Here is a 21,155-nt window from a genome sequence, read left to right as displayed (position 1 = left end):
CTAACCCTAACCCTACCCTAACCCTAGCTCTAACCCTACCTCTAACCCTAGCTCTAACCCTAGGTCTAACCCTAGCCCTAACCCTAGCTCTAACCCTAACCCAAGCTCTAACTCTAGCTCTAACCCCAACCCTAACCCTAGCTCTAACCCTAACCCTAGCTCTAACCCTAACCCAAGCTCTAACCCTAGCTCTAACCCTACCTCTAACCCTAGCTCTAACCCTAACCCAAGCTCTAACCCTAACCTTAGCTCTAACCCTAGCTCTAACCCTAGCTCTAACCCTAACCCTCGCACTAACTCTAACCCAAGCTCTAACCCTACCCTAACCCTAGCTCTAACCCTACCTCTAACCCTAACCCTAGCTCTAACCCTAGCTCTAACCCTAACCCAAGCGCTAACCCTAACCCTAGCTCTAACCCCAACCCTAAGCCTAGCTCTAACCCTAGCTCCAACCCTAACCCTCGCACTAACTCTAACCCAAGCTCTAACCCTACCCTAACCCTAGCTCTAACCCTACCTCTAACCCTAACGCTAGCTCTAACCCTAACCCTAACCCTAACCCTAGCTCTAACCCTAACCCAAGCTCTAACCCCAACCCTAACCCTAGCTCTAACCCTAACCCTAGCTCTAACCCTAACCCAAACTCTAACCCTAGCCCTAACCCTAAGCCTAGCTCTAACCCTAACCCTCGCACTAACTCTAACCCTAGCTCTAACCCTAACCCTACCTCTAACCCTAGCCCTAACCCTAGCTCTAACCCTAGCTCAAACCCTAACCCTAGCTCTAACCCTAACCCTAGCTCTAACCCTAGCTCTAAGCCTAACCCTAGCTCTAACCCTAACCCTAGCTCTAACCCTAACCCAAGCTCTAACCCTAACCCTAGCTCTAACCCCAACCCTAACCCTACCTCTAACCCTAACGCTAGATCTAACCCTAGGTCTAACCCTAGCCCTAACCCTAGCTCTAACCCTAACCCAAGCTCTAACCCTAGCTCTAACCCCAACCCTAACCCTAGCTCTAACCCTAACCCTAGCTCTAACCCTAACCCAAGCTCTAACCCTAACCCTAACCCTAACCTAGCTCTAACCCTAGCTCTAACCCTAACCCTAACCCTAGCTCTAACCCTAGCTCTAACCCTAACCCTCGCACTAACCCTAGCTCTAACCCTAACCCTACCTCTAACCCTAGCCCTAACCCTAGCTCTAACCCTAACCCTAGCTCTAACCCTAACCCTCGCACTAACCCTAACCCTAGCTCTAACCCTACCTCTAACCCTAGCCCTAACCCTAGCTCTAACCCTAACCCTAGCTCAAACCCTAACCCTAGCTCTAACCCTAGCTCTAACCCTAACCCTAGCTCTAACCCCAACCCTAACCCTACCTCTAACCCTAACGCTAGCTCTAACCCTAACCCTAGGTCTAACCCTAACCCTAGCTCTAACCCTAACCCAAGCTCTAACCCTAGCTCTAACCCTAGCTCTAACCCTAACCCAAGCTCTAACCCTAACCCTACCCTAACCCTAGCTCTAACCCTAACCCTAGCTCTAACCCTAACCCTAGCTCTAACCCCAACCCTAACCCTAGCTCTAACCCTAACCCAAGCTCTAACCCTACCTCTAACCCTAACCCTAGCTCTAACCCTAGCCCTAACCCTAGCTCTAACCCTACCTCTAACCCTAACCCTAGCTCTAACCCTAACCCTACCTCTAACCCTAGCCCTAACCCTAACCCTAGCTCTAACCCTAACCCTAGCTCAAACCCTAACCCTAGCTCTAACCCTAACCCTAGCTCTAACCCTAGCTCTAACCCTAACCCTAGCTCTAACCCTAACCCAAGCTCTAACCCTAACCCTACCTCTAACCCCAACCCTAACCCTAGCTCTAACCCTAACCCAAGCTCTAACCCTAACCCTAGCTCTAACCCAACCTCTAACCCTAGCTCTATCCCTAACCCTAGGTCTAACCCTAACCCTAGCCCTAACCCTAGCTCTAACCCTAACCCAAGCTCTAACCCTAGCTCTAACCCCAACCCTAACCCTAGCTCTAACCCTAACCCTAGCTCTAACCCAAGCTCTAACCCTAGCTCTAACCCTAGCTCTAACCCTAACCCAAGCTCTAACCCTAACCCAAGCTCTAACCCTAACCCTAGCTCTAACCCTAGATCTAGCCCTAGCTCTAACCCTAACCCTCGCACTAACTCTAACCCTAGCTCTAACCCTACCTCTAACCCTAGCCCTAACCCTAGCTCTAACCCCAACCCTAACCCTATCTCTAACCCTAACCCAAGCTCTAACCCTAACCCTACCCTAACCCTAGCTCTAACACTACCTATAACCCTAACCCTAGCTCTAACCCTAGGTCTAACCCTAGCCCTAACCCTAGCTCTAACCCTAACCCAAGCTCTAACCCTAGCTCTAACCCCAACCCTAACCCTAGCTCTAACCCTAACCCTAGCTCTAACCCTAACCCAAGCTCTAACCCTAGCTCTAACCCTACCTCTAACCCTAGCTCTAATCCTACCCTAACCCTAGCTCTAACCCTAGCCCTAACCCTAGCTCTAACCCCAACCCTAACCCTAGCTCTAACCCTAACCCTAGCTCTAACCCTAACCCAAGCTCTAACCCTAACCCAAGCTCTAACCCTAACCCAAGCTCTAACCCTAACCCAAGCTCTAACCCAACCTCTATCCCTAGCTCTAACCCTAACCCAAGCTCTAACCCTAGCTCTAACCCTAACCCTAGCTCCCACTGAGATTCGAACCCGGGTCGCTGGGGTGAAAGCCCTGAGCCTTGCTCTCAGGCCATGGAACATGTATGGTTTTATGGAGCAGCTCACAAGAAGACTAGATCAGTGAAAAATTTTTGGGTCCCACTGAGATTCGAACCCAGGTCGCTGGGGTGAAAGCCCAGAGCACTAACCACTACCCTATGGAAGCCTTGCTCTCAGTAAATGGAACATGTATGGTTTTATGGAGCAGCTCACAAGCGACTACATCAGTGAAAAATTTTTTGGTCGCACTGAGATTCGAACCCGGGTCGCTGGGGTGAAATCCCAGAGCACTAACCACTACCCTATGGAAGCCTTGCTCTCAGGCCATGGAACATGTATGGTTTTATGGAGCAGCTCACAAGCGACTAGATCAGTGAAAAAGTTTTGTGGTCCCACTGAGATTCGAACCTAGGTCGCTGGGGTGAAAGCCCAGAGCACTAAACACTACCCTATGGAAGCGTTGCTCTCAATAAATGGAACATGTATGGTTTTATGGAGCAGCTCACAAGCGACTAGATCAGTGAAAAATGTTTTGGTCGCACTGAGATTCGAACCCGGGTTGCTGGGGTGAAAGCCCAGAGCACTAACCACTACCCTATGGAAGCCTTGCTCTCAGTAAATGGAACATGTATGGTTTTATGGAGCAGCTCACAAGCGACTACAGTGAAAAATGTTTTGATCCCACTGAGATTCGAACCCGGGTCGCTGGGGTGAAATCCCAGAGCACTAACCACTACCCTATGGAAGCCTTGCTCTCAGGACGTGGAACATGTATGGTTTTATGGAGCAGCTCACAAGCGACTAGATCAGTGAAAAATGTTTGTGGTCCCACTGAGATTCGAACCTAGGTCGCTGGGGTGAAAGCCCAGAGCAATAACCACTACCCTATGGAAGCCTTGCTCTCAGGCAGTGGAACATGTATGGTTTTATGGAGCAGCTCACAAGCAACTAGATCAGTGAAGACTCCACAGCAGATGTCATCACAACACGTTGCGTACACGAACACCTAGCAAAGTACAATTTAAAATGACACTTTTGAAGTACCCAAAGTTAAACTTACAAAAGAAAACTCATAATAAATAAGAAGAGCCCTAACGTGGCACTTGACAGCTGTCTGTCAAATGCAAAATGTAAACAAGGACCATGTGAAAATTAGGTCAATGCAATCTCCGGTTAGAATATGTTATTTTGTAGGTATTAACAAGTAGAATAGTTTTAAATTAGTCACAATTATTTAGGCAGATAATTATGGGATATTTTGGTACACTACACGAGGTAAAAAAAATAATAAAATGCATGATTAAGCTGATTTTTATGTTTTAATTGGCGAATAAAGAAACAAGGAATAAAACACCAGACAAGTTTTAACATAAATGTTTATTAAAAATAATAATATTAAAAGCAAATTTCAAACCAGCAATCTAATGTGAAATTGCATTAGATATATTGGATAACAATATTTAGGCGTATATAGGTATACACGTTATTTGAAAACGACTATAAGTGTTATACTACGATACAAGTGTTTACCAGCTCAGTGGCCTAAGAGGAGAGTGTCCGCCCTGTGATTGGGAGGTGGTGGGTTCAACCCCCTGCCGAGTCATACCAGTGACTATAACAATGGTACCCATTTCTTCCCTGCTTGGCACTCAGTGTAAGGGGTTGAAATGGGGCCCCCCCCACTGCTGCTCTAAGAGTTAAAGTCATTCACCTGCAAGAATTTCTCCACACTAGTTATCACTGGCTCATTTATGTCAACAGTAGCTGTGTCATGTCATTCTAGACACTCGTATAAGTAAGCAACGTGTGACTTTTGCCCACGCATAGTTAATCATTCATCGCTTGAAGACACAAAAAGTCATTAGATCCTGGCAGCTAGCGGAATCTTCCAAGATGTCTCTGGACGCTCGGACGGGATGCTTCGACTCATGCACGCCGGCCAGCATCAGGCAGGCGTTGACGTGGTGAGTCCGCCGGAAAGCGCCACCACGTGACGTCTGACCTGTGAGCTTTTTCTGGCGGCAGGCGTTTAGTTCGCAACCTGGTCCTGGGTCAGGTACTGGCGGTGCTGGTATGCGGTACGGCCGTGTCGTCTCAGTATTTAAGCTCCGCCTACCAGGTGGACGCGCCTATGCTTCAGAGTGCCATCCACTATGCACTCCTCTGCCTCGTCTACACACCGGCGATGTTCTGCATGATAGGTGATACACTGAACGCAACACCATCTGACGCAACACCATCTGATTCCAAATGATGCGTTCACACACAATGGGAAGAAACAGTTACACTGAACGCAACACCATCTGATTCCAAATGATGCGTTCACACCCAATGGGAAGAAACAGTTGTCTTGTCCTCTTTTTTGAATGGCGAGGTCCGAGGAGTGTGTTCCAGATGAGTCGTAAGCGCTGGCTTCAGTACTTTCTGCTGGGCCTAGTGGACGTGGAGGCAAACTACAGCGTGGTCAAAGCTTACCAGTACACGACAATCACCAGCATACAGGTGACACAAACCTGCACCGACCAATCACATTTTACCAAATTGGCATAGTCATGCATATGTTTAAAATAATCGTTCATGATCTTTTGGAAGCTTTTGGACTGCTTTGTGATCCCGGTGGTGATGATCCTGTCCTGGTGGTTCCTGAAAACGCGCTACCGTCCCGTCCACTTTGTGTCCGTCTGCATCTGTTTGCTGGGCGTCGGTGCCATGGTGGGGGCGGACCTATTGGCGGGTCGAGACCAGGGCTCCAGTAAATTAACTTTTTTTTTTCTTATGTTAACCCTACTTTGAAATCATAACCCTAGTTTGAACCACTAACCCTAATTTGAAAAAAAGTACTGTGAAAAAAAAAACCTCGGTGCCATCAGCCTCCAACATTCTACTGGGTGACGGCCTGGTGCTGCTCAGTGCTGCCCTCTACGGCCTGACCAACGTATGGCAGGAGTACACCGTCAAGAACCGAAGCCGTCTCGAGTTCCTGGGCATGCTTGGGCTCTTTGGTTCCGTCATAAGCGGCGTGCAAATGTAAGATTATACACATGTAAGTATACATCTGTGATGTACTTATTTAATTTTTTGATTTTTTAAATGTTGCCACTTTAGTCAACCTAATAGAGATGATCAACCAGTGATGAAGAGCCCCCAAAAAAACTGTCTAATTCTGCAAGTTCTCATATGTTTACAAGTCCTTGGTCTGTGTTGTTTAGGATGGCCCTGGAGTTTCATCACGTGACCGTCATCCATTGGAGCTGGCAAGTGGGTCAGTGTCACACATGAGATTTTCTTTTTTTTTTTTTTTTCCTTCCAATAAATCTTCATTTTTGTCGTGGTCAGCTGTGCTGTTTGGGGCCTTTGCATGTTGCATGTTCACCTTGTACAGCCTGATGCCCGTCATCATAGAGGAAAGCAACGCCGCCGCCATCAACCTCTCCATGCTGACTGCTGACGTTTTCAGCATCTTCTGCGGAATCTTCATCTTCCACTACAAGGTGAGTCTGGACTTAATGGTCTCTTGAAATCCTGCTTTGAATCATAAAACCCTACTCTGAAGAGCTAAGCCTGCTTGCTGCAGTTTTCAGGTTTGTACGTGGTGTCCCTGGTGGTCATCTTTGTTGGCTTCATCACCTTTAATGCCATACCCATCGCACCCACCATATCTGACAACAGTTGCCATGACAACACGGCAGACGAGCCAACAAAAAGGGAAGTCGAATTGGCAGAAGAGGAAGAGAGCAAGAACATTCACGTTGTTGACTGCACTCCATTTTGAAACTTTTTTTCCAGATTTGTTACACAAAGCACAGCTGTTTGAAATGCTCACTTAAAACCCCGGTCTTCGTGCAAAACCGTAATTTTTGCTTTGCATTTGTGTTTTTTTTTTTTCACATACAATAAAATTTCTTTCAATGTTTTAATTGGTAAGACAAATGGAAAACAATTGGTCGAAATCATAGTTAAGTTTATTGATGATTTCATGAGCAGAAAATTTAAATTTTACACTCAGCCTGAAAATCTGACAAAATTGTGTAATTTGACCTTTAAAAATGCGATTAAATAAAAATATGCAACTAAAATGCAAGTTGTCACATGCAAATGACAAATCCATGCCCAAAGTATTCAATCAAAGGTTGCGATAAGAATGATTAAATATTTGGAATCTAAGGTGACTAAGGCAGTTTACTGCTCATTAGCAATAAAATAAAAACATTAAAAGCCCACAAGTGGTACACATACTAATCAACGTTATATAATCCTACAATTAACCTTTGTGTTGGAAGTAGGAAGTAGACAATCACCTCAAATTCAATTTATTAGCTACATCACCTAATACAATCCAATACAAACACATTTAATTAATGCAGTAATAATGGTTATTATCCTAATTGTGTTCCAGTGATTCATGTTTAATTTTAAATTTCAATATGTGGCTTGCATTAGGATGTATCTAATAAAGTGATTACCGCAAACGTTTCAGGCTTTGCGAATGGTTGGCAAGGTCGGGACGCTCAGAGACTCGAAAGATGAACGCACATCTGGAAGCAGTTCCTCCTTGTCACTGAAGAGACAAAGCAAGCAAAAAAAAAAAAAAAAATTACAAATCAACTTTTAGTGGCATTGTTTGGGATGAGGCATCAAGGAGTCATGTCTGGCGCAATGGCGCCACCTACCTGACGATAGAGGTTCTGCGGCTTACGCGCATACGTCTCAGCACGGTCACCACCAGGGCGGACACCAGCAAAGTGCAAATGGCCGCCAGAGTCAAGAGAACAAAAAATGCTGGACAACACAGAGGGGAAGGAAAAACATAATATCAATAATATTAATATGTGTTTACATGCTAATTGCAAGTGAACCTTCCACCTTAGCATAAAGGAAGAAGATGATGTGTGTGTAGGATTGTGAGAACCTACCTGTGGTCCAGCGACTGCGTGATTTTTCACGACCTGCCAAGAAACCTGAAGGAAGAAGAGGACACCTCATAAGAGAAGATAACTAGGCCTGATTTTAGTTCCTACCCTGGCGAGTATCCACCTTGGTACTAAATACTAGTGAAAGTGCAAATAAAAATATGTGGTTACCATCTGCGGCGCCACTGCATCGGGTCTGACACTCCTCAGCGCTGCTGTAGCGGTTTTTATTGCCACGGCAACCTCCGTAGATAAATGATTGACAGCTGTCGGTGGACGGGTCGTAGTAGAACTTGGGGAAGGCGGCGCGGCAAGGACCCGAGTCGGGAGACGACAAGCATTCCTCTTCTATATCTAAAAAAAAACACAGTACCATTCCAAGTCAATACTTGTTCAAGATCATCTGACAAGAGGTCAAAGTTGAAAGTACCTGAGGATGAGTCAGGTGACGAAAGCTTCTTGGGGTCGGGGAAAACACTCACTGCAGAACACACAATGTCATTATTCAATACAATAACACTCATACTGTACAGATGCTAACCCAAATCCCTTTGTAGGTTTTGGAACTAGTATTGCAGTTACCGTGGCACGCATCCAAGCAGCTCTTTTGGGTCTTGTAGTTGTTCTTGTTGCCTTTGCAGCCTCCGTAAATGAAAGCCTTGCATTGGCGCTGCAGGCTGTCGTAGTACCAGTGGCGGAATGCAGCTCTGCACGGACCCACCATTGGCTCCGCCTCGCAACGCTCTGATTAGGCCACAGAAAGTTAGTCAGCCTTGTCAACGATGGCCACTAAATGTCACCACTGAGTAATGTTTAACTTTGAGAGAAAAATGAGGGTAACATACCAGAATATTCTTCAGCAGAGATCACTACAGGAGAGAGAGACAACTGTGTCACATAACGCGGTCTTTCAGGATTGAGGCGACCAGTCACTCACACCTTACCTTTATCTTCAACATCACCATCATAATCATCGACCATCACGGCATCTGCAAAGACAAAATACTGAGTACTGCTCCTGGTACTGGTCCAAATACTGATATATATACTAAACCTGGTACTGAATGTACTGCAATCTAATCTTTGTACTGACCCTGGTAGGCTAAACTATCTTGCTAGCCTAGCACTGTTGCTATGTTCAGCTTTCACTGGGCTACTACTTTAGCTAGCGACACGCTAACACTGCATTGTGGTCAAGTCTTAAGTTGCTAACCCGCATTTTGTATGGTTGTAAATATTTACTTAGGGAAGAGATCTGAGCCATTTCAACTGATTCCTCCGAATCGTCAGATGTCATTGCTGCCAACTCGTCGGGAAGAACGGATCCTGAGGACAAACCAGAGAGAAGTAGTTTAGCTTTTTAAAACAACGCCGTGAACTGTTGACTTGTAGGATTAGCTTTTATAACAAAAGTACTCTGGCAAATCACCTGTGACTCCATTACAAGTGGCCTCGCAGTCCTCCAGGCTGTCGAAGTTGTTGCCGTTGGCTTCGCAGCCGCCATACGTAAAGCTGCGGCACGTCTGGTTGGCGATGTCGTAGTAGAATTTGGGGAAGGCAGCACGACACGAGCCCACTGTCATGGGCTGGTGACAGGCAACTGAAAGAAGAATCCACAAAATAAAATTTTCACACAAACATTTCCTCAGAGGTGTTATCTGACCTCAATCTTTTTATTTGAGCTCGGATTAGCTTTGTTTCTGTTTACAGGTGTCGGCAAACTGGAAGGAACTGGACGGACCGGTATGACGCATTGTCGAGAACGACAAATATGTTCCCAGAGAATTGTGCAAGGACAAACAGAAACAACTTGAAATGGATAAGATTAAGGGTGTGTTTGTGTTTTTCTAAGCATGTATGATTACTTCCTGCCGAGTCAGTTGAACAATTACTAGAATTACTTGAAAACATCAGAACACAACAAGTAAAATACACACAACACAACACTTTTAAACCATCACACGTCATTTAAAAATTAAAAGCCATTACTCAACGACGACGACTTCTTTTTGAAGCATTTCAGAATAATCATCATTGATCATTGGGACTTTAACTTTAATAAATATAGTGGAATATCACATCTAAATTTAAATGGCAGGAATAATATGCATACTAAAGTGCAAAAATAAATACTGTCAATAATCTGTTTTGATAAATAGACACAATGAACACCTTTATGAGAAGCCTGAACAAATCTAAAATAGTAAATACGTATTAGTACGTCAAAGTATTTGTATTTCTTTACTTCCCATCACTGCTAAGAACTTAATGAAAATTTCTAATGGTTCTTACTTGTGGTGTTTTTGGAAGGCTCCGATGCCTCGGCAAGCCTTTCATTTCTGGCAGGTGGCGAGTTCCCATCAAGTGGCACGGCAATCGGCGGCTGCTTCACTCCGACCACCTCAAACTGGGAGCTGGGCCGCAGCTGACACCCGCCCAAGCACCCCATCAGAATGCACTTCGCCGTGGTGTCCGCCGGGTATCCCAGAAGAGCCACGGAGCAAAGGGCGTTCGAGCAACATCTCTGCCGGCAGGCCTCCGGGTCGGAGATATCGAATTCGGCTACCTGTTGAGCTCCGGCTTCGAAGGACGGGACTTGCCAAACATTGCCTGGTAAAGGCTTCCACTCGCAAGAAAGAACCAGGCCTATGCAGAGAAAATTCAAAAGACGTCTTAGGCACACACGCGACATTTCGAGCTTCCTATTTTATGTTAGAGTTAAAATGCAATCACTCGATAAGAGACGAAAAAGAAGTTCGCGAGAGAGCAGATTCACTTCCTGCTTTTTTTGTGTCGCAGCAAAATCAACCTGCTTTACAGGTGAGTCAGCTTTGGGAACGCCCACAAAAACGGTGACGTTTTCCAGCAACATTGCTACCATTTTTTTTCTATTTAAAAACACATTTGACATTTAAGTAAATTGATATTTGTTGATAGATTAAGAAATTTGAATTAAAAAAATGTTTTTTTTACCTCCCTTGCAGACATTTATTGACAAATATAATCTCTGACGTAATTATTAACCGACACTCATGCGTGTACTAAACTGAACCCGCAGGTGGCGCTGTTGCTGCTCTTTTATGAAGTATTCACAAACTTCATTGAACTAATCGGCGCTAGGACCTAAAGAGTAAGAGGTGATGTTGTGTTTAATGTCCACTGGTAAATTAGACAATGTGGCGCTACACCCAATTGATAGCGGCACTTCAAAATCGGATGACTCTAACGTTTTTTCATGCAATAGCGTTTTGCGTGAATATTGATTTGCTCGAAGTGAAACTAGAAAATCCCATTACTGGGAGCATCGAAAGTCAAAGAGAATATCTCTAATCGCCCGGGTTCCCACAGCGTTTGAAGGCAACGTGAGCCACCGCGTGGTTCCCCACCCTGCTGCTGCGCTTCACCAGTCCTGTGCGTGTGTGTGCGCACCTTGGCCAACGTGCATCATTGCATGCTTATATCTCTCTGCATTTTAATTCTCTTTTTTTTAATCATCTGAAGAAAAAAATAACACTCAATGTGTTAGTTTCTCTAGTTACTCTTATCGTTTTTAGATAACCAGTACTGTCTTAAGTCATCCTCTTAGTAATTACGCATTCCCGATGGCGGCGAACCGGGTCGGGCGGCGGGTCAACAAGGTGTGCAACCAGCAGTCACCCAACCGAGCTCGCGGCAGCAGCGGCGGCGGGCGTGAACCGGGCGGCCACAGCCTGCAGCGGCGCCAGGCTCGAGTCACCGTCAAGTACAACCGCAAGGAGCTCCAGAGGAGGCTGGACGTGGAGAAGTGGATCGACTGCGGCCTGGATGAGCTCTACAGGGGCCGGGTGAGTACTGGACCACAGTTGCTGACCAAAACAGCGGCACAAAGACTTACTACACTATTAATACTACAATGATGAATTACTTCTATAAAATTCTTTCATATTATTGTGAAGATGCCCTTAAAAACTGATGTTCACTGTGGAGATGAATTTATCTTATGAATGTCACTATATGTAAATAAATAGACTGTTAAAGTAAAAGTAATGATTAGAGATGACAAGGATGTGTGCACAGTAGAAAACTGGTTAAAGGTCACACGGAGGATTGCAAGAGTGTTTCCAGTGTTCAGTGTGGATGCAAAGTGGAACTGACAGCGCAGACGCAGCTGCAGGCGTGTGTGTGTGTGTTGTGCAGATATCTTTGAAGTACTTTTTGACATCACACGGAGAATATTTTGGTGTGTTGACGTGAGAGTGCCACCCGTGGTCAGCTCGAGTGTTTTTATCGTTCCGTATTAAGTTTCTGGGGATGGATTCATCAGACCAACTACATTACTGCGACTACTACTAACCATCCAACTTCTACAATAGTTAATACTCGATTACTATTGATAATACAACTTGGTTACTATAGTGCTTATATAAAACATTATGTAATGAGCAGTTTTTGATATGCCTTCAGAAGTGGAGTTTGAGGGCTTAATAAAAAAGATGGAGTCATTTGCAGTCTACTTAAATCACCGTTTTCCTTTTATTTATTTGTTCATGGAGTCTATGTTTTATCAAACGCTCCCGAGTGTGTTTCATTCAAGAACCTGAACCGTTATGGAGAGTAGGGTTATTAAAGTGTCAGATAATGTGAAGATACATGAGGCTTTCGACTGATAATGTCAGCGTCCAAACGGTCGTCTTTGTTCATCTCACACACACACACTCACGCTCAATGCATAATAGATGAAGGTAAGGAGGAAGACAATTATTTGTCCCCTGATATTAGCCAGTTACTGTGTGTGTGCATGTGGACTGACTATGTGTGTGTGTCCATGTGTCCAGTTATAAATAGATAATTACATCTGTCCGTTTGCTTCATTTCCTGTCAGACGTCCCATCTGGGTCTACAAACACACACACACATGCTGCTGAGAATGTTATGACTAGTAGTACACAAAGTCATGATGCTTCAGTCTACTCTTGTCTAGTTAAGGTAACACACACACAAATCCATCACTGCATATAATAAACACACGTGCACTGATGATAACACTTTAAAACTCACAAATCGTTTATTCGATGACGTTCCTTTGGTGATGTCAGTGATGATGAGAATATTTGACCTATTAGTCATCAATCAATGAAACAATTGGGGAAGCCTCTGACATGCAAATTAAGGTGAAGAGGACAAAGAAGACAGATGCTAACAGCTATTAGTGCTATTGATTTATTAGCTTGACATCTGGCTGTTTTGTGTGTGTGTGTGTGTGTGTGTGTGTGTGTGTGTGTGTGTACTAGTATTGCAAGAGCAAAAATGTGTCCACAAATGTGAGTGCGTGTTTTTGTCTTTGTTGCAGCTGGACGTGTTTTTCTAAGTTTGTACCTTCCCCGACCCCCACAACATAAATACACACACATGCGCGGGCACAAACACGTTGTATACACAACTCACACTAGCACACACAAAGGAGTCAGCATTAACCTAACGAGGTCAAATAGAGCTTCTATTATGGACCAACACGCAGATTAGTGTGTCTGTGTGTATAGCGACACTTGCTGACACCACAAATCTGTCAATGAACAATAATCTGAACACACACACACACTTCATTACTTGGACGTGATGACATCACACTGATGTCTGCAGCTGATAAACAACAGGGGGCGGAGCTTAGGACCCACTCATAAACACACACACACACACCTGCTACCCCCTGATGATTTTGTTTTTGTATTTTGTTACAATAATAATATCACAGTTGGTGAGTCCATAACTCATCCTTAATCAATATAAACACACACGCACACATCTGGCAATTGACCATACACGGACAGATCAGACAGGAAACAATAATGAGGCAAAGGAATGGCAAACAAACCCACACAACCACACTCCGTGTGTGTGTACGTGTGTGAGAGAAAAGTAAACACATGCACTGAAAAAAAAAGTTGATTTTACTCAATTGTACTTTGGCAAATGGTTTCACGAAATAAAATCAGATGCGTTTTTAAGTAGGCTATACTCCAGCACTTTTTTACAGTGTGCGCATATGAAAGCATGAAAAATACCTGCTGTCGCCTTCTTTCATCTCCCGTCTGTTGAATGTCTCCCCCTGTAGGCACACACAGGAAGTGCAATTAAAAGATTTTGCATTTTTAGCACATTAAGCTGTTTGTGTTGATGATGATTAGGAGGAGGACATGCCTGAGGAGGTAAACATCGACGATCTTCTCGACCTGAAGACTGACGCTGAGAGGACGCACCGACTGCAGGTGGCGCTATTTTACTTCTTCTTTACATCTTATTACTCGTCCTTACTGAATGAAGTGTCCAGAATCAGAATTATAACGTCTTGTGTCCTTACGTATGTGTGTGTGTGTTCATTCCAGGAGATTCTTCACTCGTGCAACAACACTGAGGTAAACAAAAGATTCCATTTCATAACTTGTAATCATTTTGATGCACCAGATTAGCATACCTTCAAGTTTTGTTAGTTTTGCGATGTCACGCGGTAAATATTTTTGCGCTGTGTTGCGAGCAAAAAAAACACAGGGCGTTGTGAAAAAAGATAAGATAAACCAAATCACATAGTCTCATAAAAATGTGTTAGCTTAATGCTAACACAGAATGCAAAACATCATAGATGGGCTAATGATATTACTGCATTGTGTGGTCTTGGCAGGTGTTCATCGCCGATTTGGTGGCCAAACTTCACGGCCTCCAAAAGCAGGAAGAGTTGCACAACGACGGCATCGACCTACCACAGCTCCACATCTACCCCGCCCGCCCCGGATCGGCCGACAGGGAGGTGCTGCATTGAAAAAAGCAAATGTACAAGGGGTACACTAGTGATGTACCTCACTAGTGCCACCTGCCAGTAGGGAGCTGGAGTACAAAACAAGCACGTCTAAATCCCACATCCATCCACCTCTAAATGTGTTGAGTTATTCCAAACACCTCAGCATCAACTGCACCTCCCAAAAGACTCGCTCCCAAACCAGCAAGAACCTCAAAGCACACAGGAAGTGGACCATCAGAACTTTAAGATTTAAAAGTATTCATTATGCTTGACAAACAATCTGAGCACTCTTTTTTTTTTCTTTCATTTCCTGGTTTCGGTCAAACATACGCGGGCACACATATTCTTCGAACTCTCAACGTATGATGTTAAGTCACAGACTTTCTCAAGGCCGTTTGTGTGTGTGTGTCTGTGAATGTGGGCTTGTTTGCAGCCACACTCACATGCGCGCACGCACACACATAATGCACACGTTTTATACATAATACATTTGTGTGGTTCAGATTTTCCATCTGTGTAAATGTTTTGAAATAAAAAAAAAAAAAAAACTTTCACTTTGAAAGGATTCTAGTTGCACTTTATGGTATTTTATTTTGTACTTCAGGCAAGAGTTTGGAACAATTTATCACAATGAATAAACTGGTTGACAGAAAAAAATAAATGTACAAAATATGAGAACATTAATTTGAAGTACATTCATTACTATTGCTTCTTGAGGTTTTACAGAGGAAACAGCACCACCTGTAGGTAGAATACTGTATTGCCAGTTACTAAGTGTAAACGAGAATAGTATTAAAAAAATGTTGTATTTAATTTACGCTAATACATTTGTAATATGTTATAAACAGCTACATTGACATTAAAAATAAATAAACAGTTGAATCAGTGAAGCTTGTTAACACCATTTAAATAATGATCATTGAATTGGCGGTTAAAAATAAACAGGTGTAATCAACAATTACTACTACTAATAAATAATTCTGTGGGCAGGAAACGAGGACCAAAATAACCTGCAATCACGTCACTATACTTACATTTTCTAATGAATTCAACGTGAATTAATGATAAATTGATGTACAAACAGAACAAATATATTAGATGTCGATTAGCTTATTTTCTTCAAGTTTTGTGCTCGGAGTTCAGCTTAATTAGTTGTAAAGTGCAGTCAATTAAAAAAAAGTGGCGTTCACTTGATGTCATTACCGCCATGTCACACTGAAACAGGGCCCACCTGAAACAACAAAGTTTTTTTTAATTTATTTTTTAATTCATAATTAATTCAAATATTTTTGGTCTACCAGTTTTTTAAGAAAATAAATAAATGTGACTCTTCCAACCAAAACAGCCTATTATATTTATTATATTATTTGTAATTAATTATAATACAATACATGAATCAACTCTTTAATATATAGGTAATAATTCATACATACCTTATTGTTACCCACACCGCGTCCCAAGACAACACCCAGCAAGGTATTGATGAAGTTGGCGGCGCAGAGGAGAGCCTGCAGCCCACTAGCGCCCCCTAGTATGCTGAAGAGAACTACATTCCACTGGACAACACTCTTAGGCTCCAAACATACGCCTGACCACAGACTCTTGTTGTATAGGTACCCGGCGTCCCTGTAGTAATGCAATAGTAAATTGTGTGAGTGAGTGTGTGTGTGTGTGTTTTTGTCACCTGTCAGGGGTGGGTTGAAGTGGCACACCCCAGGCTGGTCCATTTGTAGTGTTGTAGAGACAATGAGGACCTTGGACCAGCCCTGTGAAGCTAACCAGACAACAGAAAGCAGAAGACAGCAGACATGCACACGAGTACAAGGCCTGACGCAACATCTGCACACAACACGCACACACAAAACAACACAAAACAATTACCATTACTACTGCTACTATTTCTATTACACACTGCAGTGTTACCTGTGTCCTGAAGGCACAGCATCCCGCTGTGTGGCTGCTCTGCAAAAAAGCTCGAGCACCAAGCACAACCTGAAAATTAAAGCAACAATATGTTCTCCAGGTGGTTTTACAAGAGCCACAAGAACCTCAGAGGAGCCAAAACATCACAAGACAAGAGCAAGTCACACGGCAGCAACATGATGATGACCAGCCCGGCGTGTGGTCTCACCAAGAGTCCGGAGCTCCACAGTCCCGTGGCCCAGGTGGCCTCTCTGGTCACGTGACCTTCCAACAGGAAGTGGACCTTCAGCTCAGGCAGCAGCAGCAGGACGTTGGCCACAGCGCACACGGTCGCCAAGGCAACCAGAGCCACACCCACGCAGCGCAGACACCTGGACACACACATCTCAGGATCTGAAATACGCCACAGCAAAGCAATATAGTGTCAGTAAAGTTTCACCAAATTCCTAAATATTTATGGTAAAAGTCCTCAATTAAATTTTAAAAAAAAAACGTATCCTTCATTTGTTACTACTACATTTTTTCCATTTCAAATCATGCCAGTCTCAAAATATTCTGCTCATTTCGGATATCTATTTATCACATTCACAAATTCCTACATTTTGAGAGTAAAATTCCAAATTTAAGAGATAATTGAAGTATTAATTCCATGTCAATTTAGCTCTTCACCATTCACACACCATTTTTTCTCAAATGACATAAGTTCATAAATTATATTTGATATCGTTATTATAAAATTTATGCGCAGGTCCACTCACCATTTGATGGATGTCCACGTCGGAGTGGATCGGAAGAGGAACCCTGAGATGTATATATTAGGACACGCGCCCACATGAACATCCTTATAAGGATGCAGGAAAAGTCCGGTTTCCTTATAAGGAAACAGGAAGTGTCCGGCGGTCATAAATAACATAGGAGGAAACACTTCATCACACTGACCTACATTTGATCCATAAATACATAAAGCAATTCATTGCACTCAAAAATTAAATATATGTTATAGTATCTGAAATGAAGGCAAAAAGCATGCAAAAAAATATTTGCTAAATTTGATGCATGGACCAAATTAAAGCAACAATATGTAACAAAACAGCTGAAAAAGTCTTTGTTGCATTTCAATCATTGACCTTGCTGAGACAACTGGAGATGACCTACTTTTATAATTTCAAATATTTGGTGGACCAGCCTAGATGACTCTTGTTAGCGCTAGCATCAGCATCACCATAACAGATGCTAAAAATAAGGATGAAGCTTGAAAATAGATACTTCCTGTTTTTTTATTTTCAGTTCTTCTTAAATTGTATCACTAAAGTTCGAGTCATGTCAAAGTAGCAAAGGCCTCTGGGAAAAAACATACCACATATTTGACACTTAGCTCATTTAGTGACGGCACTAGAGGCAACCTCAGCAATGTGGTTCTTCGCTGTTTATGTCACATATGACCAAGTAGGAAGTGGTAGAATATCACATTTATGATGCATATATTTTTAGGCTTACCTCAGCAAATGGTCTTTCACAATAAATTTGTAAATGCATATGCTTTTTTTTTTTTTAATCAAAAAGATTGCTTACTGGTTTGTTTTTTCAGTTTACACTGGGAAATAATCTGGTCTTCCATACAAATATTTTTTTTTCAAATAAAGCAAGGGAAATTTCTCTTAACATAGGTGATTTCCTGACAAATATTATCTTCTTAAATTTGACTCGTGTTGAGTGTTTATTTTGTGAAGTGTCCCCTGAAACAAATGCTGGAAAGCGCAAGTGTTTATTTATTTATTTACAGACTCTGAAGTCACTCTAAAATTAATATACTGTTGAGTTTCGTTTCCATGCATTTTAGTGGACTTTAATTTACACAAAAACAAATTTAATCATTCAAAACCTATTTTCTTACATCATTAAATAGAATCCAACCTAGTGCGGCCCCTCTTTGCTGACGTCACCCCTCACTCAACTGGCCCCGCCCACACACACGACCAAAAATGAACAAACATTTAAATATTATTGCTTTTTGCGCTTTGTTTACCGCTTTTATTTCAAATCACCCTAGTATCGACTGTGTGTTATATATTCGTCAGTTTATTGATTATTTGAGACGATCAATAAAGATTGTTTAAAAAAAAAAATTACGACGCGCACTTCCTGTATTTGTGTCGTCACAAGTTTTGAAGCAGCGTCAGTTTGGACACTTCTTCTTTAGCATTAGCACTCGACGAAGAAACAACACAGAAACGAAAGTAGGTCAATTTTGCGTACTGCGTCAGAGACATGTAGCCTTACATTTGTTGTGTTTATTTCGTCTGTACACGCCCTGCTTAATAACTTGTCATGTACACGTAAATACAAATAGATACATTATAACGATCCGTTAAACAAACTGTCCATTGAAAACAAGCGTTACTAAGCATTAATATCAGTGTCATTACACGGTGATTAAACGCAAGTGTTTATTTCCACGCTGTCACTGCAACTCGGAACTTGTGGCGGAAATAGAAAGTTTAAACATCCGTAATAAAAGTAAGACAAGTGAAAACTTTTAAGCACATCGTGAATAATCTAAAGAATAGAAGCGTAACATTTACTTGAATATGACTTGTTTTTGTAACGCTATTACATTTGTATTGCATCAGTCACGTGTAGCTGATGATGACGTATGACAGCTGGCATTTTGTATTGATGCTCCGAAGCAGATAGAAGATTTTAGAAGATGCGGGGCCGCCACAGAAGCTCGCATCTCGGCCTTCTGCTGCTGTTCTCGCAGCTCTACCAGGTGGGCTTAGACAACATCCCTCCTGTCACCCTGGCCGTGCTGGGCCTCAACGCCTACCTCTTCCTCTTCCCTGCGGCTCCACTGATGAAGGTACTCCACGGACGTTTATCCGATTCAAATTTAGATTTACTTGCATGCAGCACATTTCCAGAAAGTCAGCAATACTGAAAATGTGTCAAACATTTTGGCTCACCCTCACCATAGGCATGCGTGAGCGTCCATCAGGCGTACTGGTCGGGCGAGTGGCGCCGCCTCCTTCTGTCTCCTTTCCACCACGCCGACGACATGCACCTCTACTTCAACATGGTGTCGTTCGTCATGAAAGGCATCCGCCTGGAGCGTCGTCTGGGCGCCGTTTGGTTCGCGTACGTGCTGGCCGTCTTCTCGCTGCTCACTGGCGCGCTCTACCTGGCGCTGGAGGCGGGGCTCACCCATCTCACTGATGACCAGTCGTACAGCGCCGCCTGTGCTGTTGGATTCTCAGGTGGGACTTCTACACAAACAGACAAAGGAGAATTATTGACTGAATTTACCACAATTAACTAATTAAATCAATAATACACAACTACACCACATGTAACCTTTAAATATTAGCAGAGATTTTTTGCTGTTTTTCTCCCATTGAACAAATGAAAAATAATATGTAACAACACTACAGAAACATTCACGGTGAATCCATCTTTATATTTTTTATGAACATTTGTTTTAGGGGTGATTTTTTCACTGAAGGTCCTGAATAACTACTACCATCCCGGCGGTGTGACATATGTGATGGGCTTCCCTGTGTCCAACCGCTACGCCAGCTGGGTGGAGCTGGTCCTCATCCACATCACAGCACCGGGGTGAGTTGTGTTTGCAATGGAGTCAAGAACCCAGCAGGGGGCAGCATTCATCTTTCTTCTCCTCACCAGGACGTCCCTGATTGGTCACCTTGCGGGTATCCTGGTGGGCCTCCTCTACACTGCTGGACCATTGAAGAAGATGATGAAGATGTGTGCTGGTGAGCTTGAGCATGGGAACACTATAAATGAATAAATTAAGTATCAGATAATGGATGGATGAATATTATACATGCTCTTCTCATCAGGGTTGATGTCATCCCGCACCTTCATGCCCAGAACGCACTTCACGTCCTCAGGTAAAACACTCACCACGTTATCGATTTTTGAATTTTTACAACACTATACCTCTCACTCTGTGTAGGCTACAGCGGTAGAAGCTCCAGAAGCGATCAGTACACGGCGGATGATGGGACGTCAAGGTACACGGGCGGAATGACGGAGGAGGAGCAGCTGGCGGCGGCCATCAGGAACAGTCTTCATGGCACAGGTGGCTATAGAGCAATATTATTACTGTTACGACAGTAAGAACATTTCCATCTTTCACCAAGAGCGATTAGCGCGAGATGCTAATTTGGGCTTAAATACCAAACACTAATTAGCTAGTAGGCTAAAACACTATATTTAGTGTCGCATAAAAGCAAACACATGAGACTTTGTTGACGCTAACGACCTAGCTAATGTGTTTTTCAGCACGCCATGGTGATGGTTCGCCTCAGTTTGCCGCTCCACCTCCATATGGCTTCCGCTTAACGGATGAGGAGCTCCGTGCCAGGAGGCTGATGCGATTGGATGCGTTCATGTGAAAAAGAAAAGAAGAAGAGGAGCTCAGATCTTTTGGGAATGTTGGAAGCTTTGGCCTTTTGGAAACTTTTTAATGGATGGATGTTTGTGAAGCACTTTTTTCTATTCCTACATTTTTTGTTTTTTTATTTATTTACTCACGGTGACTGTCAATAAACATTTGTAATAAAAATCGTTTTGTTGTCCCATTCAAGGTGCAAAAAAGCATACATATGTAACATCCAAAATCTCCCTACATTGTATGGTAAAAAAAAGATGCTAAATATAGAGCTGAGTTGTTGACATATTGACTCGCACTTAGTAATTAGTTTCTTCTTTTCAGTGGAACTTCTTGTTTGGTGAGGTGACACGTCAAGTGTAACGTCAGCTT

At 43.2% G+C, this 21,155-nt stretch overlaps 5 protein-coding genes across 7 annotated transcripts; 3 read left to right on the top strand and 2 right to left on the bottom strand.

Annotated features, from left to right (window-relative positions):
- Window positions 1-4,628: 4,628 nt before the first annotated feature.
- On the top strand, window positions 4,629-7,199 carry LOC125971894 (solute carrier family 35 member F2-like). Its single transcript, XM_049725027.2, has 8 exons — window positions 4,629-4,731; window positions 4,793-4,968; window positions 5,142-5,269; window positions 5,360-5,519; window positions 5,638-5,794; window positions 5,977-6,029; window positions 6,104-6,258; window positions 6,342-7,199. Exons 1-8 carry the CDS (start codon window positions 4,661-4,663, stop codon window positions 6,537-6,539), a joined length of 1,098 nt encoding a protein of 365 aa, XP_049580984.1. The 5' UTR covers window positions 4,629-4,660; the 3' UTR covers window positions 6,540-7,199.
- On the bottom strand, window positions 6,712-10,486 carry spint2 (serine peptidase inhibitor, Kunitz type, 2). Its single transcript, XM_049726916.2, has 11 exons — window positions 9,970-10,486; window positions 9,107-9,277; window positions 8,920-9,003; window positions 8,622-8,666; window positions 8,523-8,546; window positions 8,260-8,421; window positions 8,108-8,158; window positions 7,849-8,031; window positions 7,681-7,725; window positions 7,438-7,546; window positions 6,712-7,325 (listed from the first exon to the last, which is right to left on the bottom strand). The coding sequence occupies exons 1-11, from the start codon at window positions 10,367-10,369 to the stop codon at window positions 7,241-7,243; spliced, it is 1,359 nt and encodes a 452-aa protein (XP_049582873.1). The 5' UTR covers window positions 10,370-10,486; the 3' UTR covers window positions 6,712-7,240.
- On the top strand, window positions 10,369-15,133 carry ppp1r14ab (protein phosphatase 1, regulatory (inhibitor) subunit 14Ab). The gene is made up of 5 exons (XM_049726923.1): window positions 10,369-10,497; window positions 11,252-11,501; window positions 13,842-13,922; window positions 14,040-14,069; window positions 14,333-15,133. The coding sequence occupies exons 2-5, from the start codon at window positions 11,280-11,282 to the stop codon at window positions 14,468-14,470; spliced, it is 471 nt and encodes a 156-aa protein (XP_049582880.1). The 5' UTR covers window positions 10,369-10,497; window positions 11,252-11,279; the 3' UTR covers window positions 14,471-15,133.
- Window positions 15,015-19,479, bottom strand: LOC125972890 (transmembrane 4 L6 family member 5). 2 transcript variants are annotated; one of them, XM_049726922.1, is made up of 7 exons: window positions 19,336-19,479; window positions 17,131-17,243; window positions 16,581-16,765; window positions 16,373-16,441; window positions 16,134-16,288; window positions 15,883-16,075; window positions 15,015-15,680 (listed from the first exon to the last, which is right to left on the bottom strand). In XM_049726922.1, exons 2-7 carry the CDS (start codon window positions 17,210-17,212, stop codon window positions 15,660-15,662), a joined length of 705 nt encoding a protein of 234 aa, XP_049582879.1. In that variant the 5' UTR covers window positions 17,213-17,243; window positions 19,336-19,479; the 3' UTR covers window positions 15,015-15,659. The 2 variants fall into 2 exon arrangements, with proteins under 2 accessions (XP_049582879.1, XP_049582878.1); XM_049726921.1 differs by having other exon boundaries at window positions 16,581-16,743; window positions 19,336-19,363.
- On the top strand, window positions 18,254-20,973 carry rhbdd1 (rhomboid domain containing 1). Of its 2 annotated transcripts, none has more exons than XM_049726917.2 (8): window positions 18,254-18,609; window positions 19,063-19,232; window positions 19,347-19,626; window positions 19,852-19,984; window positions 20,054-20,142; window positions 20,230-20,280; window positions 20,346-20,471; window positions 20,675-20,973. In XM_049726917.2, the coding sequence occupies exons 2-8, from the start codon at window positions 19,080-19,082 to the stop codon at window positions 20,785-20,787; spliced, it is 945 nt and encodes a 314-aa protein (XP_049582874.1). In that variant the 5' UTR covers window positions 18,254-18,609; window positions 19,063-19,079; the 3' UTR covers window positions 20,788-20,973. The 2 variants fall into 2 exon arrangements, with proteins under 2 accessions (XP_049582874.1, XP_068507605.1); XM_068651504.1 differs by having other exon boundaries at window positions 18,255-18,609; window positions 19,060-19,232.
- Window positions 20,974-21,155: the final 182 nt, after the last annotated feature.

Source organism: Syngnathus scovelli, chromosome 7 (genome assembly GCF_024217435.2).
Source record: "Syngnathus scovelli strain Florida chromosome 7, RoL_Ssco_1.2, whole genome shotgun sequence".
Taxonomy (NCBI): Eukaryota; Metazoa; Chordata; class Actinopteri; order Syngnathiformes; family Syngnathidae; genus Syngnathus; species Syngnathus scovelli.
Note: the sequence above shows the minus strand (reverse complement) of the source record. Positions and strands in the feature narration are given on the sequence as shown.

What these genes read in the sequence shown, in the direction of transcription:
- LOC125971894 (XM_049725027.2), top strand. Translation starts at nt 4,661, where the DNA reads ATGTCTCTGGACGCTCGGACGGGATGCTTCGACTCATGCACGCCGGCC. An exon ending in ATCAGGCAGGCGTTGACGTG is followed by an intron (nt 4,732 to 4,792) that starts GTGAGTCCGCCG and finishes TTCTGGCGGCAG; the next exon opens with GCGTTTAGTTCGCAACCTGG. An exon ending in GGGTCGAGACCAGGGCTCCA is followed by an intron (nt 5,520 to 5,637) that starts GTAAATTAACTT and finishes CGGTGCCATCAG; the next exon opens with CCTCCAACATTCTACTGGGT.
- spint2 (XM_049726916.2), bottom strand. Translation starts at nt 10,369, where the DNA reads ATGTCGCGTGTGTGCCTAAGACGTCTTTTGAATTTTCTCTGCATAGGC. An exon ending in GCCTTCCAAAAACACCACAA is followed by an intron (nt 9,278 to 9,969) that starts GTAAGAACCATT and finishes TTCTTCTTTCAG; the next exon opens with TTGCCTGTCACCAGCCCATG. An exon ending in GTCACCTGACTCATCCTCAG is followed by an intron (nt 8,032 to 8,107) that starts GTACTTTCAACT and finishes GTTTTTTTTTAG; the next exon opens with ATATAGAAGAGGAATGCTTG.
- ppp1r14ab (XM_049726923.1), top strand. Translation starts at nt 11,280, where the DNA reads ATGGCGGCGAACCGGGTCGGGCGGCGGGTCAACAAGGTGTGCAACCAG. An exon ending in ATGAGCTCTACAGGGGCCGG is followed by an intron (nt 11,502 to 13,841) that starts GTGAGTACTGGA and finishes GATGATGATTAG; the next exon opens with GAGGAGGACATGCCTGAGGA. An exon ending in ACTCGTGCAACAACACTGAG is followed by an intron (nt 14,070 to 14,332) that starts GTAAACAAAAGA and finishes TGGTCTTGGCAG; the next exon opens with GTGTTCATCGCCGATTTGGT.
- rhbdd1 (XM_049726917.2), top strand. Translation starts at nt 19,080, where the DNA reads ATGCGGGGCCGCCACAGAAGCTCGCATCTCGGCCTTCTGCTGCTGTTC. An exon ending in AACGCACTTCACGTCCTCAG is followed by an intron (nt 20,281 to 20,345) that starts GTAAAACACTCA and finishes CACTCTGTGTAG; the next exon opens with GCTACAGCGGTAGAAGCTCC. An exon ending in GAACAGTCTTCATGGCACAG is followed by an intron (nt 20,472 to 20,674) that starts GTGGCTATAGAG and finishes TGTGTTTTTCAG; the next exon opens with CACGCCATGGTGATGGTTCG.
- LOC125972890 (XM_049726921.1), bottom strand. An exon ending in TGTGGAGCTCCGGACTCTTG is followed by an intron (nt 16,442 to 16,580) that starts GTGAGACCACAC and finishes TTTAATTTTCAG; the next exon opens with GTTGTGCTTGGTGCTCGAGC. An exon ending in CTTCAACCCACCCCTGACAG is followed by an intron (nt 16,076 to 16,133) that starts GTGACAAAAACA and finishes GCATTACTACAG; the next exon opens with GGACGCCGGGTACCTATACA.